The sequence below is a fragment of the Amphiura filiformis genome, chromosome 17, assembly GCF_039555335.1.
Source record: "Amphiura filiformis chromosome 17, Afil_fr2py, whole genome shotgun sequence".
Taxonomy (NCBI): Eukaryota; Metazoa; Echinodermata; class Ophiuroidea; order Amphilepidida; family Amphiuridae; genus Amphiura; species Amphiura filiformis.
Window position 1 is genome coordinate 54,373,410 of NC_092644.1, and position 14,748 is coordinate 54,388,157.

At 36.4% G+C, this 14,748-nt stretch overlaps 2 protein-coding genes across 2 annotated transcripts; both read right to left on the bottom strand.

Moving 5' to 3' along the window:
• Positions 1-1,308: 1,308 nt before the first annotated feature.
• LOC140137997 (uncharacterized) lies at positions 1,309-6,521 on the bottom strand. Its single transcript, XM_072159827.1, has 3 exons — positions 6,272-6,521; positions 3,762-3,909; positions 1,309-3,241 (listed from the first exon to the last, which is right to left on the bottom strand). The coding sequence occupies exons 1-3, from the start codon at positions 6,392-6,394 to the stop codon at positions 3,051-3,053; spliced, it is 462 nt and encodes a 153-aa protein (XP_072015928.1). The 5' UTR covers positions 6,395-6,521; the 3' UTR covers positions 1,309-3,050.
• A 3,090-nt stretch (positions 6,522-9,611) lies between these two features.
• Positions 9,612-12,197, bottom strand: LOC140138473 (uncharacterized). Its single transcript, XM_072160358.1, has 2 exons — positions 11,945-12,197; positions 9,612-11,451 (listed from the first exon to the last, which is right to left on the bottom strand). The coding sequence occupies exons 1-2, from the start codon at positions 12,044-12,046 to the stop codon at positions 11,023-11,025; spliced, it is 531 nt and encodes a 176-aa protein (XP_072016459.1). The 5' UTR covers positions 12,047-12,197; the 3' UTR covers positions 9,612-11,022.
• Positions 12,198-14,748: the final 2,551 nt, after the last annotated feature.

Consider the following 14,748-nt stretch of genomic DNA (forward strand, 5'->3'; position numbering starts at 1 on the left):
GATGTTGCACAATTTGGGACATCCAGGGGTAGGTAAAACGATATGTCTCTGGTTACCCATTTTGATGTACCAGGTCCAGGAGTAGGAAAAACAACATTAGTCCCAGATGTTACCCATTTGGGGGCACCCGTGAGTAGGATAAAGAACATTAGTCATGATTAGTGTCTGATGTTGCACAATTTGGGACACCCAGGAGTAGGAAAAAAAAAACGACATTAGTCTCTGATGTTACATAATTAGGGCACCCGGGAGTAGGATAAAGAACGTTAGTGTCTGATGTTGCACAATTTGCACCACAGTATACGGTTGCGAATAATAAGGTGCCCATCAGGCGCAGGAGAAAACAAGTTAACTTAACTTTTATTAATTTGTAATATTGGGCAGTGGGCACTGCACTGGCAGATCGGAGGAGCTTTATACTTGAAATGTTCTTCATACATCTTTATATAGATGTTGTCTTAAAATTATTATACTCTGTACTTAAGGGGGTACTACACCCCTGTGCTAAATTCATGACTATTTTTGCATTTTTCTCAAAAAATAATAACACACTGGTAACAAAAGTTTAAGTATATTATTGGGACAAGGAATCCAATTACTACACTGACATTTCAGTGACTAAAGACAAGCGGTTCAGTTTATATGATAGAAAATGAGGTACATGTACATTCTAGCGGTACCTCTTCTTATCATCAGTCCAAGAGAACGCCAAATATGGATCAGGAGTATTACATAATAATACCCTGCTATGACAATAGCTGCACTAGGTTAATCGTATAATCTCCTTATGTGGTTAGCATGGCTGGGCCAGGAAATCCACAAGGCCAGCCAATGTATGTACATGTATTCGGTACATGTGCCATATCTTTACAATGGGTGATAAATTTCTGGTTTGTTTTATTTCAAAACGCAACAGTCGATATTCTAAAGCTTGGTCCAAATCCAAGAGAAGAACCAACTCTAGTAATTTATGTGGTTTCAAATTATATCGGCCGTTGCCTTTTTGATAGAAATGGTGTTTGTTGATGTGCACAGTTTCCCATTAGATCATAACATGCTGTTGTACATCCAAGGGCAAAGGTCTTTTAATCCATATTTGGCGTTGTTCTGGGACTGATCATAAATAACGAACCGCTTATCTTGTGTCACTGAAATTCCAGTGTAGTAATTGGATTCCTTGCCCCTATAATAATATACGTAACGTTTGTTACCACTGTGTTATTAGTTTTTGAGAAAAATGCAAAAATAGACATAAATGTATCGAGGGGTGTAATACCCCCTTAAAACGACGCAAATTTGCACAAAATGTCTGTTCTAACTAAGCCTCTAAACAGGTCTACTTTATTGAATCTTTGTAACAAGTTGATGGGATATTCGTAATTCTACACAACCATAAAACGTTATTTCGAGTTGGAAACTAAAATGAAATGGTAACAGATGTTACTACTTGAAAATATAAATTCTAAAAAACCACTCTTTGAGAAACCAAATTGTATGAATGACAATTATGGTGATATTCGTCTCTTTTCAAGTCAATTGCAATTGCTAAACAAAGCGTTTCATTACCAAAGTAACCTATTTCTTTTCTTAAAACTTGATATTATTCTCCCCCAAAGAGTAGTTTTCTCGGTTTTATACCCACTATGCCACTACACTGGAATTTTCTTCTAAATATTAAATAATATCTCTAATCGTTCCCAGAGAAAGACAAAATGAAGCATAAAATACACCTTTAGTTTATAAAATTATAGAAAAATACTTTTAAAAAGCTATGTATATAATGCCTGTACATGAAAAGTTGTTACTTTGTACAGTTATAGCAAAAGTCGCATGCATGCAAGTAATCACCAACAGGCCATCCATGATGTCGTAATTGGTGGTCTATTCTCATTTTTTCGGGTATAATACTTGCAATTGCTGTCTAGGAAACGCTGTAATATAGCTCGTGGAATTTGGTTTAAATGACCAATAAAACGTTTGGATCCTAAGCGCCTTTTGCATTAATTAGCCGCTAGATTGGCTGGTTGTTTTAACCGGAAAGCCTGTAAGGCCTTGTTAAAGAAGAAGCCCCGCCAGAGCAGTTCTTCTGGGTGAACCAAACCTGCCTTAATACATTAATGTATCTCTGAATTTGACAGTTGCTATATTGATGCAATAACATTAAACATCAATTAGCACCTGTCAAAATTCAGAGATGATCTTGTAACTGATTAAATTGATAACCAGGCAGGTTTGGTTCACCCCATAAGAACTGCTCTGGCAATACTTCCTCTTTAAAGCTAAGCTTAAGAAGTTTACATTTAAAAGAACAGATCATGACTATTTTTAAAAACTGATTAAATGATGCATTATGTACACTCTTAAAATGATCTAGTCGATTTGACTAGATTAGTACGGTAATAATCTCTCACATGATTTTCTAGTTAGATTCGAACAATAATCGTGTCAAATTTGACCCAAAGAGTCGAAGTGTCAAATTTGACCCAAATCAATAGTGTCAAATTTGACCCGGGTTAAGTAAATTTTGACACGATTGTCGTCCAACTTGACGAAATAGTGTGGGATATTTGAATCTAGTTAAATCGACCAGAAATGAAGAGTATGCTTATTGTATTGTGGCACAAATAAAGTGAACATTGTTATCTGAATATGCGTTACTTAATTCATACCTTTACAATTACATATCAAAACTAGAGGGTCACGCTAAGCTCTGGAATTATGTCCCGAATCTTATGACGGAATCCTGGCACGGCGTTTAATTAAGATGAAATAAGAAGTTAGTGATTCAAAAATGCGTACGATTTGCCACAGTGGCTAGACGGCTCAGCTCACGACCGAAAATATCAAAGTCGTGCAAACCAGAGTGCTTTCCGACGCGGTTATAAAAGTAGAGACGCCGAGCGTCATGGCTAATTGCTATCATAGAACTTCAAAACCTCTGCCTATAATTAAGTACTGTAAAGGCCTATAATTTAGATATGTAATGTAAGTCAATTACAATTAAAAATGCTGAAGTTTAAATATAAGATTATAATTGAATGTCAGATGATTTATGCGTCACGTCGTGATTTGATTGCCCTATTCTTCATGCCGGATACTTTCTTCATCTTCCTGGCTTCCTTGGTAGATCTCTTGTTACGTCCTTCATCCTTCCTTGCTGCTTCCTTGCGAGCGGATTCAACACCACTTCTTGCGCGCATTGCTGTCTGTTTCAATTCGCGAGCCCGTTGCTCGAACTCGTCTAAATAAGAGAAAAGACACAAGAAGGAATGATTATTGGTACGGTACTGTGACCATTTATCTCTATTATATATGCGTCATTAAAACTAATGCTTGATTTGTGCTGCATAAAATATATCATCATGTGTATTACTTATGTTGTTGCTTCAAACAAGGCACCCTTGAAATCAATACATCTTCATCAAGTTCACCTAAATCGAGATAGTTTTATTGGAGATTTTTTTTCTGAAAGTCGCCGTCTTGGAGCAATGCCGAAAATTAAAATTCATTGCAGCGCGGACATGAGGCGCAAATATTGTTTTAAGTTGCTTCAAATGCTATAAAGACATAACAAATGCGTGGTGTGTTTTTTTCTGTGTGTGGTTTTTTTTTGGGGGGGTGCGTGCTAAATTCAAATGTATAGTGAGACCATTTTAGTGGAAAGCATTCTTGGGTGTTTTTTTTTTTCCAAATATAGGGTCCCGAAGTTTTATCTACCACGAAGCTCGGGTCAGCTCTTGGCGGCTATTTGTATGACGCACCTTTTGTAATACGTTTAGAATCGAACAGTTCTCTCAGCTCGGTGTATTGCTCCACAAGTCTATCCTTTCCCCTCATTTCCTTGCCGCGTTTGGCTTCCTCTCCCATTGCGGGAAGGGTTTTCTTCATCTTCTCCATGTGCATCTTTTCCTGTGGTCAAGACAAGATAGGATAGAAACTGGTTAAAAACAAAATCCCCCTAAATTTGTCCATCTTCATAGAACAAACAATCCCTTGTGCATCTTCATTTTTTGCCCCAAAACACCTCGTTTTGGGCCAAAATAGAGTAAAATGGCGCATTCCGCCGCCATACACAAGTTCTTTTATGTTTTGTTCGGTATAGGTCTACATAATAGCATGTTTTATTTTATCTCGATGTATAAAGCGTGGTTTTTTCTAATCCCCTAGACCATTGGAATTATAACTTTGTTTAAACAACAAATTCATTTTAGACAAAAAACCTGCTGAAACTCTTTGAACATTGACATTTTCGAATAGAAAACACTTGAGTTATTTTGATTCCATGCTTGCTATGTTAAATTCAAATACCATATTGCGTTGGTTTGGCTTGAATTGAAATCCGTGGGAAGAAGCATTTGCTTCATTGATCAACCTCCAAAACTAGAGAACACAATACAGCAAGGCGCCTACATTACTCCATTCATTAACACTCATCACTCATTGTCAATTATTTCAGAAGTTTTCAATTCATATCAGTGTTCAATGGTCCAAAACCTCTCAAATTACATAAATTTGGCTGAATCAGTGTAAAAATTTATTTTGGCTTTTGAGGTTATATTTAAAGGCCTACCATCATTTTGTTAATTCTGGTTTTATTTTGTACTTTAATTGACCTTGTCACGGAAAAAAATAATTGTATTTAATCTATAGAAATTCTACCTGATTATTCCTTCAATCGTGACAATGACATCGACTGATGCATCATGCGCATACCATCGAATTATTGGACCAGAACAATTCACTATATAATTTAGGGTTGATTGCGGGGTTGGCTCGGCTACACTGCAAAACAGTGTTTAGCCATTGAACACATTCTTGCCTTGCAAAATAGTGTTTAGCCATTGAACACATTCTTGCCTTGCAAAACAGAGTTTAGCCATTGAAAACATTCTTGCCTTGCAAAACAGTGTTTAGCCATTGAACACATTCTTGCCTCACAAAAACAATGTTTAGCCATTGAACACATTCTTGCCTTGCAAAAACAGTGTTTAGCCATTGATCACATTCTTGCCTCGCAAAAACAGTGTTTAGCCATTGAACACATTCTTGCCTCGCAAAAACAGTGTTTAGCCATTGAACACATTCTTGCCTCGCAAAAACAGTGTTCAGAATTGGAAACTTGGTCAAAGCAAAAGCCTTGAAGCAATTTCGGGGGATCATTGGGTGTAAGCTGATGAAAGGGGGGGGGGGGGTCATTGGGTGACAGATTTGCAAAAAAAAGTCCACTTTACAGAGGGAATGTTAAAATGTAGCCACCAGAGTCGTGCAACTGTTCCGTATAGCCCGAAAAGGTTAAATGTTAGGGGGTGGATGAGCCCATGCACTTTAGTGGAACTTGAAAGTCCACATTTTGGAAATTCTGCGGCCCCCTGGCTATAATGTAGGCCTAGCTATTAACAACACGGAATCGCTTAAAATGTTTTGCTGCTACTTTTTAACATGTTGCTTACATGTTTTATACCATTATAACCCGAAATTGAAACGTTTTCTAGCAACCTCTTCTAATATTAATGTTTCATGTTTGTTTGGATAAAGTTAAAATCAACCATTTTGTCACGAGCTGTTTCAAAAGAAATCTGAGGGATTGAGTGAGAAACAACATTGTCACATGTCTGGATATTCACTTAAAGTTTAGCTTCTTTAATATGACAGGAGCTAACATAATATTTATGATTATCAAGCTAACATGATCATTACTATACTGGATGAATAATCTACAGATTCTACACTAAGACACCATGATTATCATCACCGTTGACCATGTTTACTAACCACTCCCGTTTACTAACCGCTCCCGTTTACTCAACTAGCGGGGACCCGCGCGAAGCGCGGGTCTCCCGCTAGTAATGAATATTTCAAGGTTATTTCCTTGTGCAAAAAAGTCATGAATTCCATTTTAAATACCAGCAAATTCATTTACAACGTAAATATCAACAAAAGATTCCATTTTAACCCAATATTGACCTTGAAAATTAAAAATCAACGGTGCATGAAAAGTCAGAATGGCCGATTATAGTGAAGCATATAATTAGCCATACATGTACATGCATCTTGAATTTTATTAAATCCTTTTTAAAGAATCAACCATTTAAAGAAGTTCAACCTTCACATAATGACAAACTGAACGCTTTTCATTATAGATCCGTTATAAACCCAACAAATAATTTTGTTTTCTTCGAATTGAATTGACTTTGGTGTTATCACATACGATCGTACATGTATATACAGTATATAGAAACAGAAGTGAACAAAATAATATTAAACTACATACCTTTTTGGCCATAATTTTTGCCTTCTTCATTCGCATCTTTTCCATCTTATCTTTAGCTGCTTCCCCTGCCATGGCAGCCACAACTAACCCCAAAAGGAGTAGGGCAATCACCGTCTTGTTCATCTTGATTGTATCTTTACTTTTTCACTTAAAAACACTAAATTTGCACCAAAAGTTACTCTCCGATCGTAAGCAACAAATACAAGACCGATGATTTGGGTGACACGGGTGTGTGGATCTCAAAAACGTCGATCGAAAACAATACAACTAGTCAATCGACTCGAAACAGGAACCTTATTGATTTAGCCGCCCAAAAGTTAGATTGTAAGCAATTTGCTGGAAATTTGTGACGTCAATAATGATGCTGTCAATACACATTCAATTGTTGAGTCTCGCTCTTTTCTCCCAATAGGGCGTAAAAACCTAAAATATTGTCGACACGTAACTGGAACTATTCAAGTGTATGACTCTCCGCCCATTACAATAGGTGAGAATTTGTATGACAAAAGAAAACTCAACAATCAGAACTGGTTTGGTTTTGTCGTTGTGGTGACCTGACCCTCCATGGGTCGATGATGAATAGAATTTCTACATGTAATTTGTTACACGTAGGCTTGTCAAAAAGTCAAATAACTTGACGCGAATTTTAGGACAGATCCTGTCAGTTAACAGTTTTTCAGTGAACTTTTTTACGTTACGTTTTTTTCCCGGGGTTTTTTGGTCATTCTTTTACAACCCGCTTTATCAGGCTTTTAATTGAAGGATTTCGTTCTTAGCCCAGGAGCAATTTTAGACATTACAACTGCATAAAAGTGCGTAAAGTTTGTAATAGGCCTACATCTTGATTAAACTTCTTGTAAAACGGACAAAACATGTACGGCCATGGAAAGTGACATTTTGACAAAACGGAAATTCAAACGTAGAACACCGGCGGAAAACATGGTTTAGTAAGCTATCTCTTGATATCTGTGTAGTTCATCATTCATATTTTACTTAACGCCGGGTTTAGGTCAAACTGCAGTGGCGGCACATCCGCCAAACACCTCAAAATAACACAATTTTCCACTTTTTGCGGCAATTTTGTGCAATATTTGCCGGGAATATTTGTTGCACAGATTCTTTGCAATTTTACCCGTGCACTCTCTAAACCTATTTTCTGACATATGTTAGCAACGTATATTTTGCCGCATTGGGTCATAGAGTGCCGGGGTCGAGTGATATCACGATAATAGATTTTTTTAAACATGATATCAGTATTTTCAAGCTTTTTCTTACTGTCACAATAGCTCACAATTCGACAATTGCAGTGATCAGTGACAGTGTATTTATCATATCAGCATCTCAAATGACGACCCCTGCCCTGGCGACGCTGAAACTCCCCATTACTGTTGACATTCATTTTGCAAAATTAATATAAATATTTGCAAAGTAACATATTGTGTGGCTTATTACACATGTCGGTATTTGCCCCTGGCCCCTGCCCTTTACACTAGGCCTATCTGTTTTTAAACTATTGAGAATTCTTATTCAATGGGCGCGTCTTGTAAAGAATTCCGTAATTTGATTGGTTTTCTGGTGTATAATATCTCACATTCTTAGTCAGTGGGAGTGGTCTAGTTCGTAGACACATTTTTGATTGGACAATCGCAAGATTTCGGGTGCCGTTTATCAGGCCGTAGACGACCCCACGTCATCAAGCGTCTTGATAATGCCTTACACGCTTGTAGAGGTGCGCGTATGTATTGCGCTGTAATGCGTAGACTAGTGCGGAATACGCGACGCGCTAGCAGTACGCGCAACAGAATACGTGAAGTTGTAAACAAGTTTCGTTCATTTTATAATGAGGGAGTTTTATGACGGTAACTTAGTTTTTGCTTTAAAAAAATTGTTTACAGTTATTAAAATAATATTTAACTGACTAAGAATGAGAATAAACGATAGAAATTTTTATTTTGCCTATCCTCTACCTATGACTAAGGTAGAGTTAAATAGTGTGATAGACGACAGGCAGGTCCAATATTTTGAGTAGTGGATGCCGGCGCAGCCGGTATCCACTACGATAAAAATGGATCCACTTCGATAAAATGGATGCCGGCGCAGCCGGTATCCACTACGATAAAAATATTGGACCTGCCTGTCGTCTATCATAGGTAGAGGATAGGCAAAATAAAAATTCCTATCGTTTATTCTCTAAATAGTTGATAGTGATATTAGTCAGGGCGCGAGCCGCCACGCAACGGCGGCACGCTTGTTGCTCCTCAATGATCGCGCGATAATGCGTTCGCGTAATACACGTGCGAGAACTAAAACGCGATTCGGCGGCTTAGATGTTCGTGATGGTTTCGTTCATTTAAAACAACGGGGATGTCCTCACAAAAGTAACTTTATTTTTTTCTGAAAAAAGGCAGTTTTTCTCGCAAAAATTACATTAAAACTGAATGAGAATAAAAGATAGATTTTGTCTTTTGCCTATCAATATCGTGTCATAATGGATGGGGTGGCCAATATTTTATCGTAGTGGATACCGGCTGCGCCGGCATCCACTACTCAAAATATTGGCCAGCCCATCCATTATGACACGATATTGATAGGCAAAAGACAAAATCCTATCATTTATTCTCTAATTAAACTTCCGTCCGATCGCTTTTTTAATATTTAAAAGTTATGATTTATAATGGTCTTATTTTTTTAATATTTAAAAGTTATGATTTATAATGGTCTTATTTAATCAACGAGCAACGTACCATGAACCAGCCTACATAATCAACACTGAATCAAGATAACTACAACCTCACCATAAATAAAGGACAAAGTTCATTATGATGATTTCTAATCAGTCTTAATTACATTGCAATAAAGTATAAACAAATACTTATGTAAAGAAACAGTAAAATAGGGAACACAGAAATATGTAAAAAAGATAATATTTAAAGATATAAAACCCATAGTTTGTTTTTATTATAATTAATTAGCAATAGCTGTTTGACTTTTTTCACCAACATATGATAACGCTTGTGCAGATGGATTTTGTCGAAGTTTGCCATCTTGCCCAATATGAATTGACAAAAAACGTTTTATTGTCGGGTTATATAAAGGAAATCAAACGTTTTAAAAATGTTCCAAAAACATTTTTGAAAATAGACGCAAAACATTTGAATATAATGTTATTAAAGAATCGAACCGAGAGTTAACCAAATATTTTACAAAAACGTTTGCCTAAAAATATTTGACAATATCATTTGGACATTTTTAAATGTTGTTTTATTTCTTTTTTCATGACCTTTATACACTAACCCGACATTTAAACGTTATAAAAACGTTTTGTATAAAATCAAACACGTTTATAACGTTTTAGGAATATTTTTGTGTTTGCTGGGACCTGTTCTCACCGATGGAGTGATTTAGATCAAACCTGTTTAAATGCCTGAGTGCGGCTTTAGGTTATTACCTTGTACAACAATGGCTACAATTTTGCTATAAACACGTTACAATCTGAATCACTATTCTAAAATAGTAGAAAATTAGTTTTTTTCACTTACAAATTATCCTTGACAAGTACAGTAAGCTTTATACAAATATCGTCGACCTGGATGACAAAGGTAGATCATTAAGCTATTATCGTTACCTTCCTTTAAGGAAGGACATTTTGAGCGAAAACTCTTTTATAAAAAGTACAAACAGTCATCATAGATTTGAAAGTGTTCCAACAGCATGCATAAATAGATAGTTCGTTAGATCATTAAATCTAGTAATAGAAAAGATAGTACAGTAGTAAATTTAACTTGAACAACAGTCACGGGACTTACTATTTGCAGAGCTGTGGTAAAGCTTTTATAGAAAAGAGTTTGAACTTTCAGTAAGATACTTTGAAGTTTGTAGAATTTCAACGCAGAGGTTTGTATGAAGTCTGAACTGCAGTCGTAAATACAAAGCCATAATCATGATAATAAATTTTGTCAGGAGTGAAGATAACTATATCGTGAAAATTAATAACTTTGAATGATCATAATTATTTTAAGGTTTGAAATTTTCGATGATTTCATTTATTTACATTTGATAAATGCAGTCTACAAGATAACATTTCCATTTCCTTCAGACGCTTACATTCTAAGATCATTGTATAATCCTTGAACATCGGATACGATCCTGTAACATATCACTGCTTCCGATCGGATTATTGATTGCATAGCTTTAATTGAGACCAAATCGAGCAAATTGTCGCTAATATACCTCCAAACCTCTTTGACTAATTGCCTTACGTTGTTATACCAATCCAATTATGTTATTGCAACTTGTTGCCACAATAGATCTCATTTGATGGGATTGAGATCAAATTGCCTACAACAAAAAACGTTCATTAGTCTCACCATTGTTGACAGGGTCGTACTATTGCCATGATTGCGGTAATTGCAACAAAACTCTTGTTTCGAGGATATATATTACCCCAAAACACAGAACGTGTTTAAAATAATGACTGTTAAATAAACATTCGATATGAATTTATAACTGATTATGAAACATTATTTTTCAATGACTTAATTAATTGTATATAGACAATTTTGCTTAGACAAACAAATCATCTAAATGTGCATTGTGGTAACAGGTAATCAAGGCCAACCGCCCCCCTCCCCAAAGAGTTGTGCTTTTTACCGTATTACTTTTAGTGTATCATTTTGCGATTTCTTGACACCGTCTTCTATTCACTAATCTGGTCACAATTTATTTGAATTGTTTTATCAGAAGTTAATAATTTAAAACATCGGGCGTTGTCCTTTCTTAAGTTGAGCTTGTTTCCACGCCATGCGATCTGTTTTGCTTGGATCAAGTCCCATGCGCTCCTTCAAATCAGAAACTTTAGCCATAAAATCTTGTTTCATTCCAATAATCTTGCGTTGTTTTTCCCGTAGACTCAATTCAGCACTACCCTTTACATCAGATAACTCCTTCTGAAACTGCTTCTTGGATGTCGCCAATTCAAGCTTGGCGTTTTCGCGATCTGCGGCAAACTTCTTCTTATGGGCAGCATCTTGTGCGTTGGATGGCTTCTTAGCAGGAGCAGCTTTCATTGGTGATTGATACTTCATCTTGCCTACGCGCTCTTTAATTTCTTCCGGCGAGAGATCCATCTGTTTTAGTTTGTGGATTTCTTCGAGTCGGTTTTCTGGTATCTTTCCTTTGGCCTGTAGATATAAAGTATAGGAGAAAGGGCTATAATTCTATTTTGGTTTACTTTTCTACATTGAAAATTAAATTATATGTCGATGTTGCCGAAAATTATTCTTTGATGCACCTGCAGTAAAGCGGGCGCAACGAAACAGGTGCTAAATGTAATGCAATGTGATTAGATGGAATGGCATTAAACAATCAGACGGATGTTAGTAAAATTTAACTTCAAATTTTACACATTATTTCTTTTTAATATTTTTTTATCACGAGAGTTTAGCAAAGCCATTTTGACCAGGTTCTAGCCTGATATACGGTAATCTACTCAATTAAAAGATATTACTAATATGATTTCGTCCACCGTGACGACCCTATAAGTTCATGATTCGATTGTATATTCTCAAATCATTTTATCATTATAACCAGCAACCCCCATGTGAAGGCTATGTGAGCAACATGGCGTCCACGACAATGCTTTATCTTATAAATGAATGGTTGTCTGCAACTTACCTTTTTAAAGGCCATTTTCTTTGCCAAAAGCTCATCTTTGTTAGCAGCAGTGGCAATTGCCACAACAGCAGCAAGCGACAACAAAATTAGTAACTTGTTCATCTTGACGCAACTCCCGCAATCCAAAAATCAAATGAATTAAATCCGACCGTATCTAGCTTAGTGAATCTTTACTTCCAAATCATTAACGAGATCATAAAAGGCTAGGTTTATTTGCCAAATGCGAATAAATTATAGGTGTGACTGGAACTTGAGCCCATAATGACAACAAAAGGTCTGATAAATGTAGGCCACCATTAATTTTTGTCGCGTTAAGAATTCAAATTCGAATCAAATATTTCTTTTCTATCTTAAAATCATATTGAGTATATAATACTAGAAATATTCAACATTCAATCGCTTCAGACTGGACATGACAATGTTGGAATTCTAAACCTGAATCCATCTGAAATATCATTGCGCTTTATAGAAATACTGCCGACTACTTTAGCCCAAGACACACCCTTTGAGCACATGATCATTCAGAGACGAAGCTAGCTCTATTCATGCGCGAGCCCTAGCCAGCTTACATTATAATAACCATCGCAGCCAGAATCAGCCCCCAGAGTTTCGTACGGGTATCCCGGGACATTGCCCATCATGCCCATGGGAATTTCAAGCGAACTCGTACCGTCAAGCACTCACGCATGCGTACCAAAGTATTATAGCTTGACTGCTTTTCCATGAATTGTGCGCACGCATACGCCAATTCACCATCGAAGTGGTTACGTAATTCTCTTGGTTACCGGATCACGCTATTTTGGTATGCCTTCGAGTGCCACATACTTTGTGTGGTGATTGTATCGATCGTGGTTCATTACTCAAGCGCGTGATCCCGTTGACATAGTAACTTCTATACCACACCACTCCACGCCATACATAAATTCTGCCAGTCACATTTCCCCAATATGAAATATTTTTAAAGTAAAATTTTAATTTTAATTTTTCTTCATTAAAGTTTGGCGGAGGCAGGGTTCGAACTCACGGCGGCGGACTGCTTTGGACACACTATGATTATGAACCCAGCGCCTTAGACCACTCGCCCACTTGTCTTGTTGGAATTCATTTGAAACTTATTTGAAGATATAATCGCAACTTCAACATAGGCCTACCACGTGACAAGCAAAGGCAGAAAACGTACCATATTTTGGAATTTTATTTCAAATAAAAACATTTATGTGTATTATTAGCGCTCAATTGCTGTTAACTGCGTGTTTTATACAAAAAATCCAACGATAAGCATGATAACTGGGCGTCTATATGGACAATACATTATATCGATTTTGACACGTGCTTGTGTCTCAGTACATTTCCATGGTCAGTAAAATACTATAGAGAAAAACCTACCATTTTCTTGTATACACGTTCGATGTTTTGATCAAGTATGTGAATATTCGACATTAGACCCAAAAAATTTTTTTCAGGAAATAAAAGATTAGATTACCATAAAAACGAAACAGTAATCTTTTGCCGGGTCTAATGTTATTTATACATAGAATTTTCAACGTTTTTTCTATCCTTATTCTTGCTCAATTAAAAAATATTTTGGCGTATATAAAATTGAAATAAAATTCTCTACCTCATAAACGATATCAAATGTGCCACAATTGGGTATCACGAATCGTTATATATGATGTGCAGTTAATATTCATATTTTCTTTTATACAGAGGATGCTTCAGTTTTGACAGGAAAAATATTTTCTTGAAAACCCTCTCACTCGGTTATTTTAAAAGGTAACCACGCTTCCCTAGAATGTGCAATAAATTAGCATTAAAATTTTTCTTATTCTAACAGCAAGCGTTTCTAGAATGTATTATGGCGAAATGTGGTGTACTTCTATACTGAATAGTCACTAGGAGACATTTTTCTGTGAAAAATTTGTGATCTGTTGAAAAATCCGTGAAAAATCTGTGTTGGATCACAGACTATGGTTACGAGAAACAAGATATTTTAGAACTATGGATCAGTAAACAATAATTTGGTTTTATGATACGTCATAATTTTAGATTATTAACCGATCCGTGAACTGTTCTGGGCTTTGGCTTTATAACGTCTAGTCTTATCAATCCATATCTAAAGCAATGTCTCAAAGTCCAGTGATCGGTAGCCAAATAGTAAACCAGAGAGATATCACCCTTGGATGGCGTGCTACATTATACATAGGTCGTATCCGGTGGAACTATACACTTTCCTGCAATCTAACATAAAACAATTTTGTGTGGATGCTGCGCCGTTATGTCCCTGGTTATGTCAATGTCATCTTGATCATCCGCGCATACATTTTCATGAAAATTGTCATTTAGTTTACTTGATCACATACTTCACATGAACCAATTAAGAGTTTTAAAAATACATATTTAAATAACTTTTCAAGATGTTCTTAACACGGTAATCCTTGTCCTACCACAGATACTTAAGTATCTGTGGTCCTACTAAGCCATTTTTGTAACACACACTACAAAGAGGGGGTTGTTGTCATAATTCTCTATTACTAATGTCACATACCATTATATTTGGTACTATTCTATCCAGTGATACTAGAATAAGTACAAACATTAGAAACAGATGGGCTCATCTCACTTTTGATGGTCGGTCATACCCCGGGTAAGATGCTGGGGTAAAATTTATCACTAAAATGAGCGCGCAGGATGGATCTACACTCATAGAAATTGTTCGTTGGCATTACTCAGGAAGCTGATGTAAGTCGTTGCGTCAACTTTCCGAGTAATGCCAACGCGTACAATTTTGAGTAACGCTGACTCGA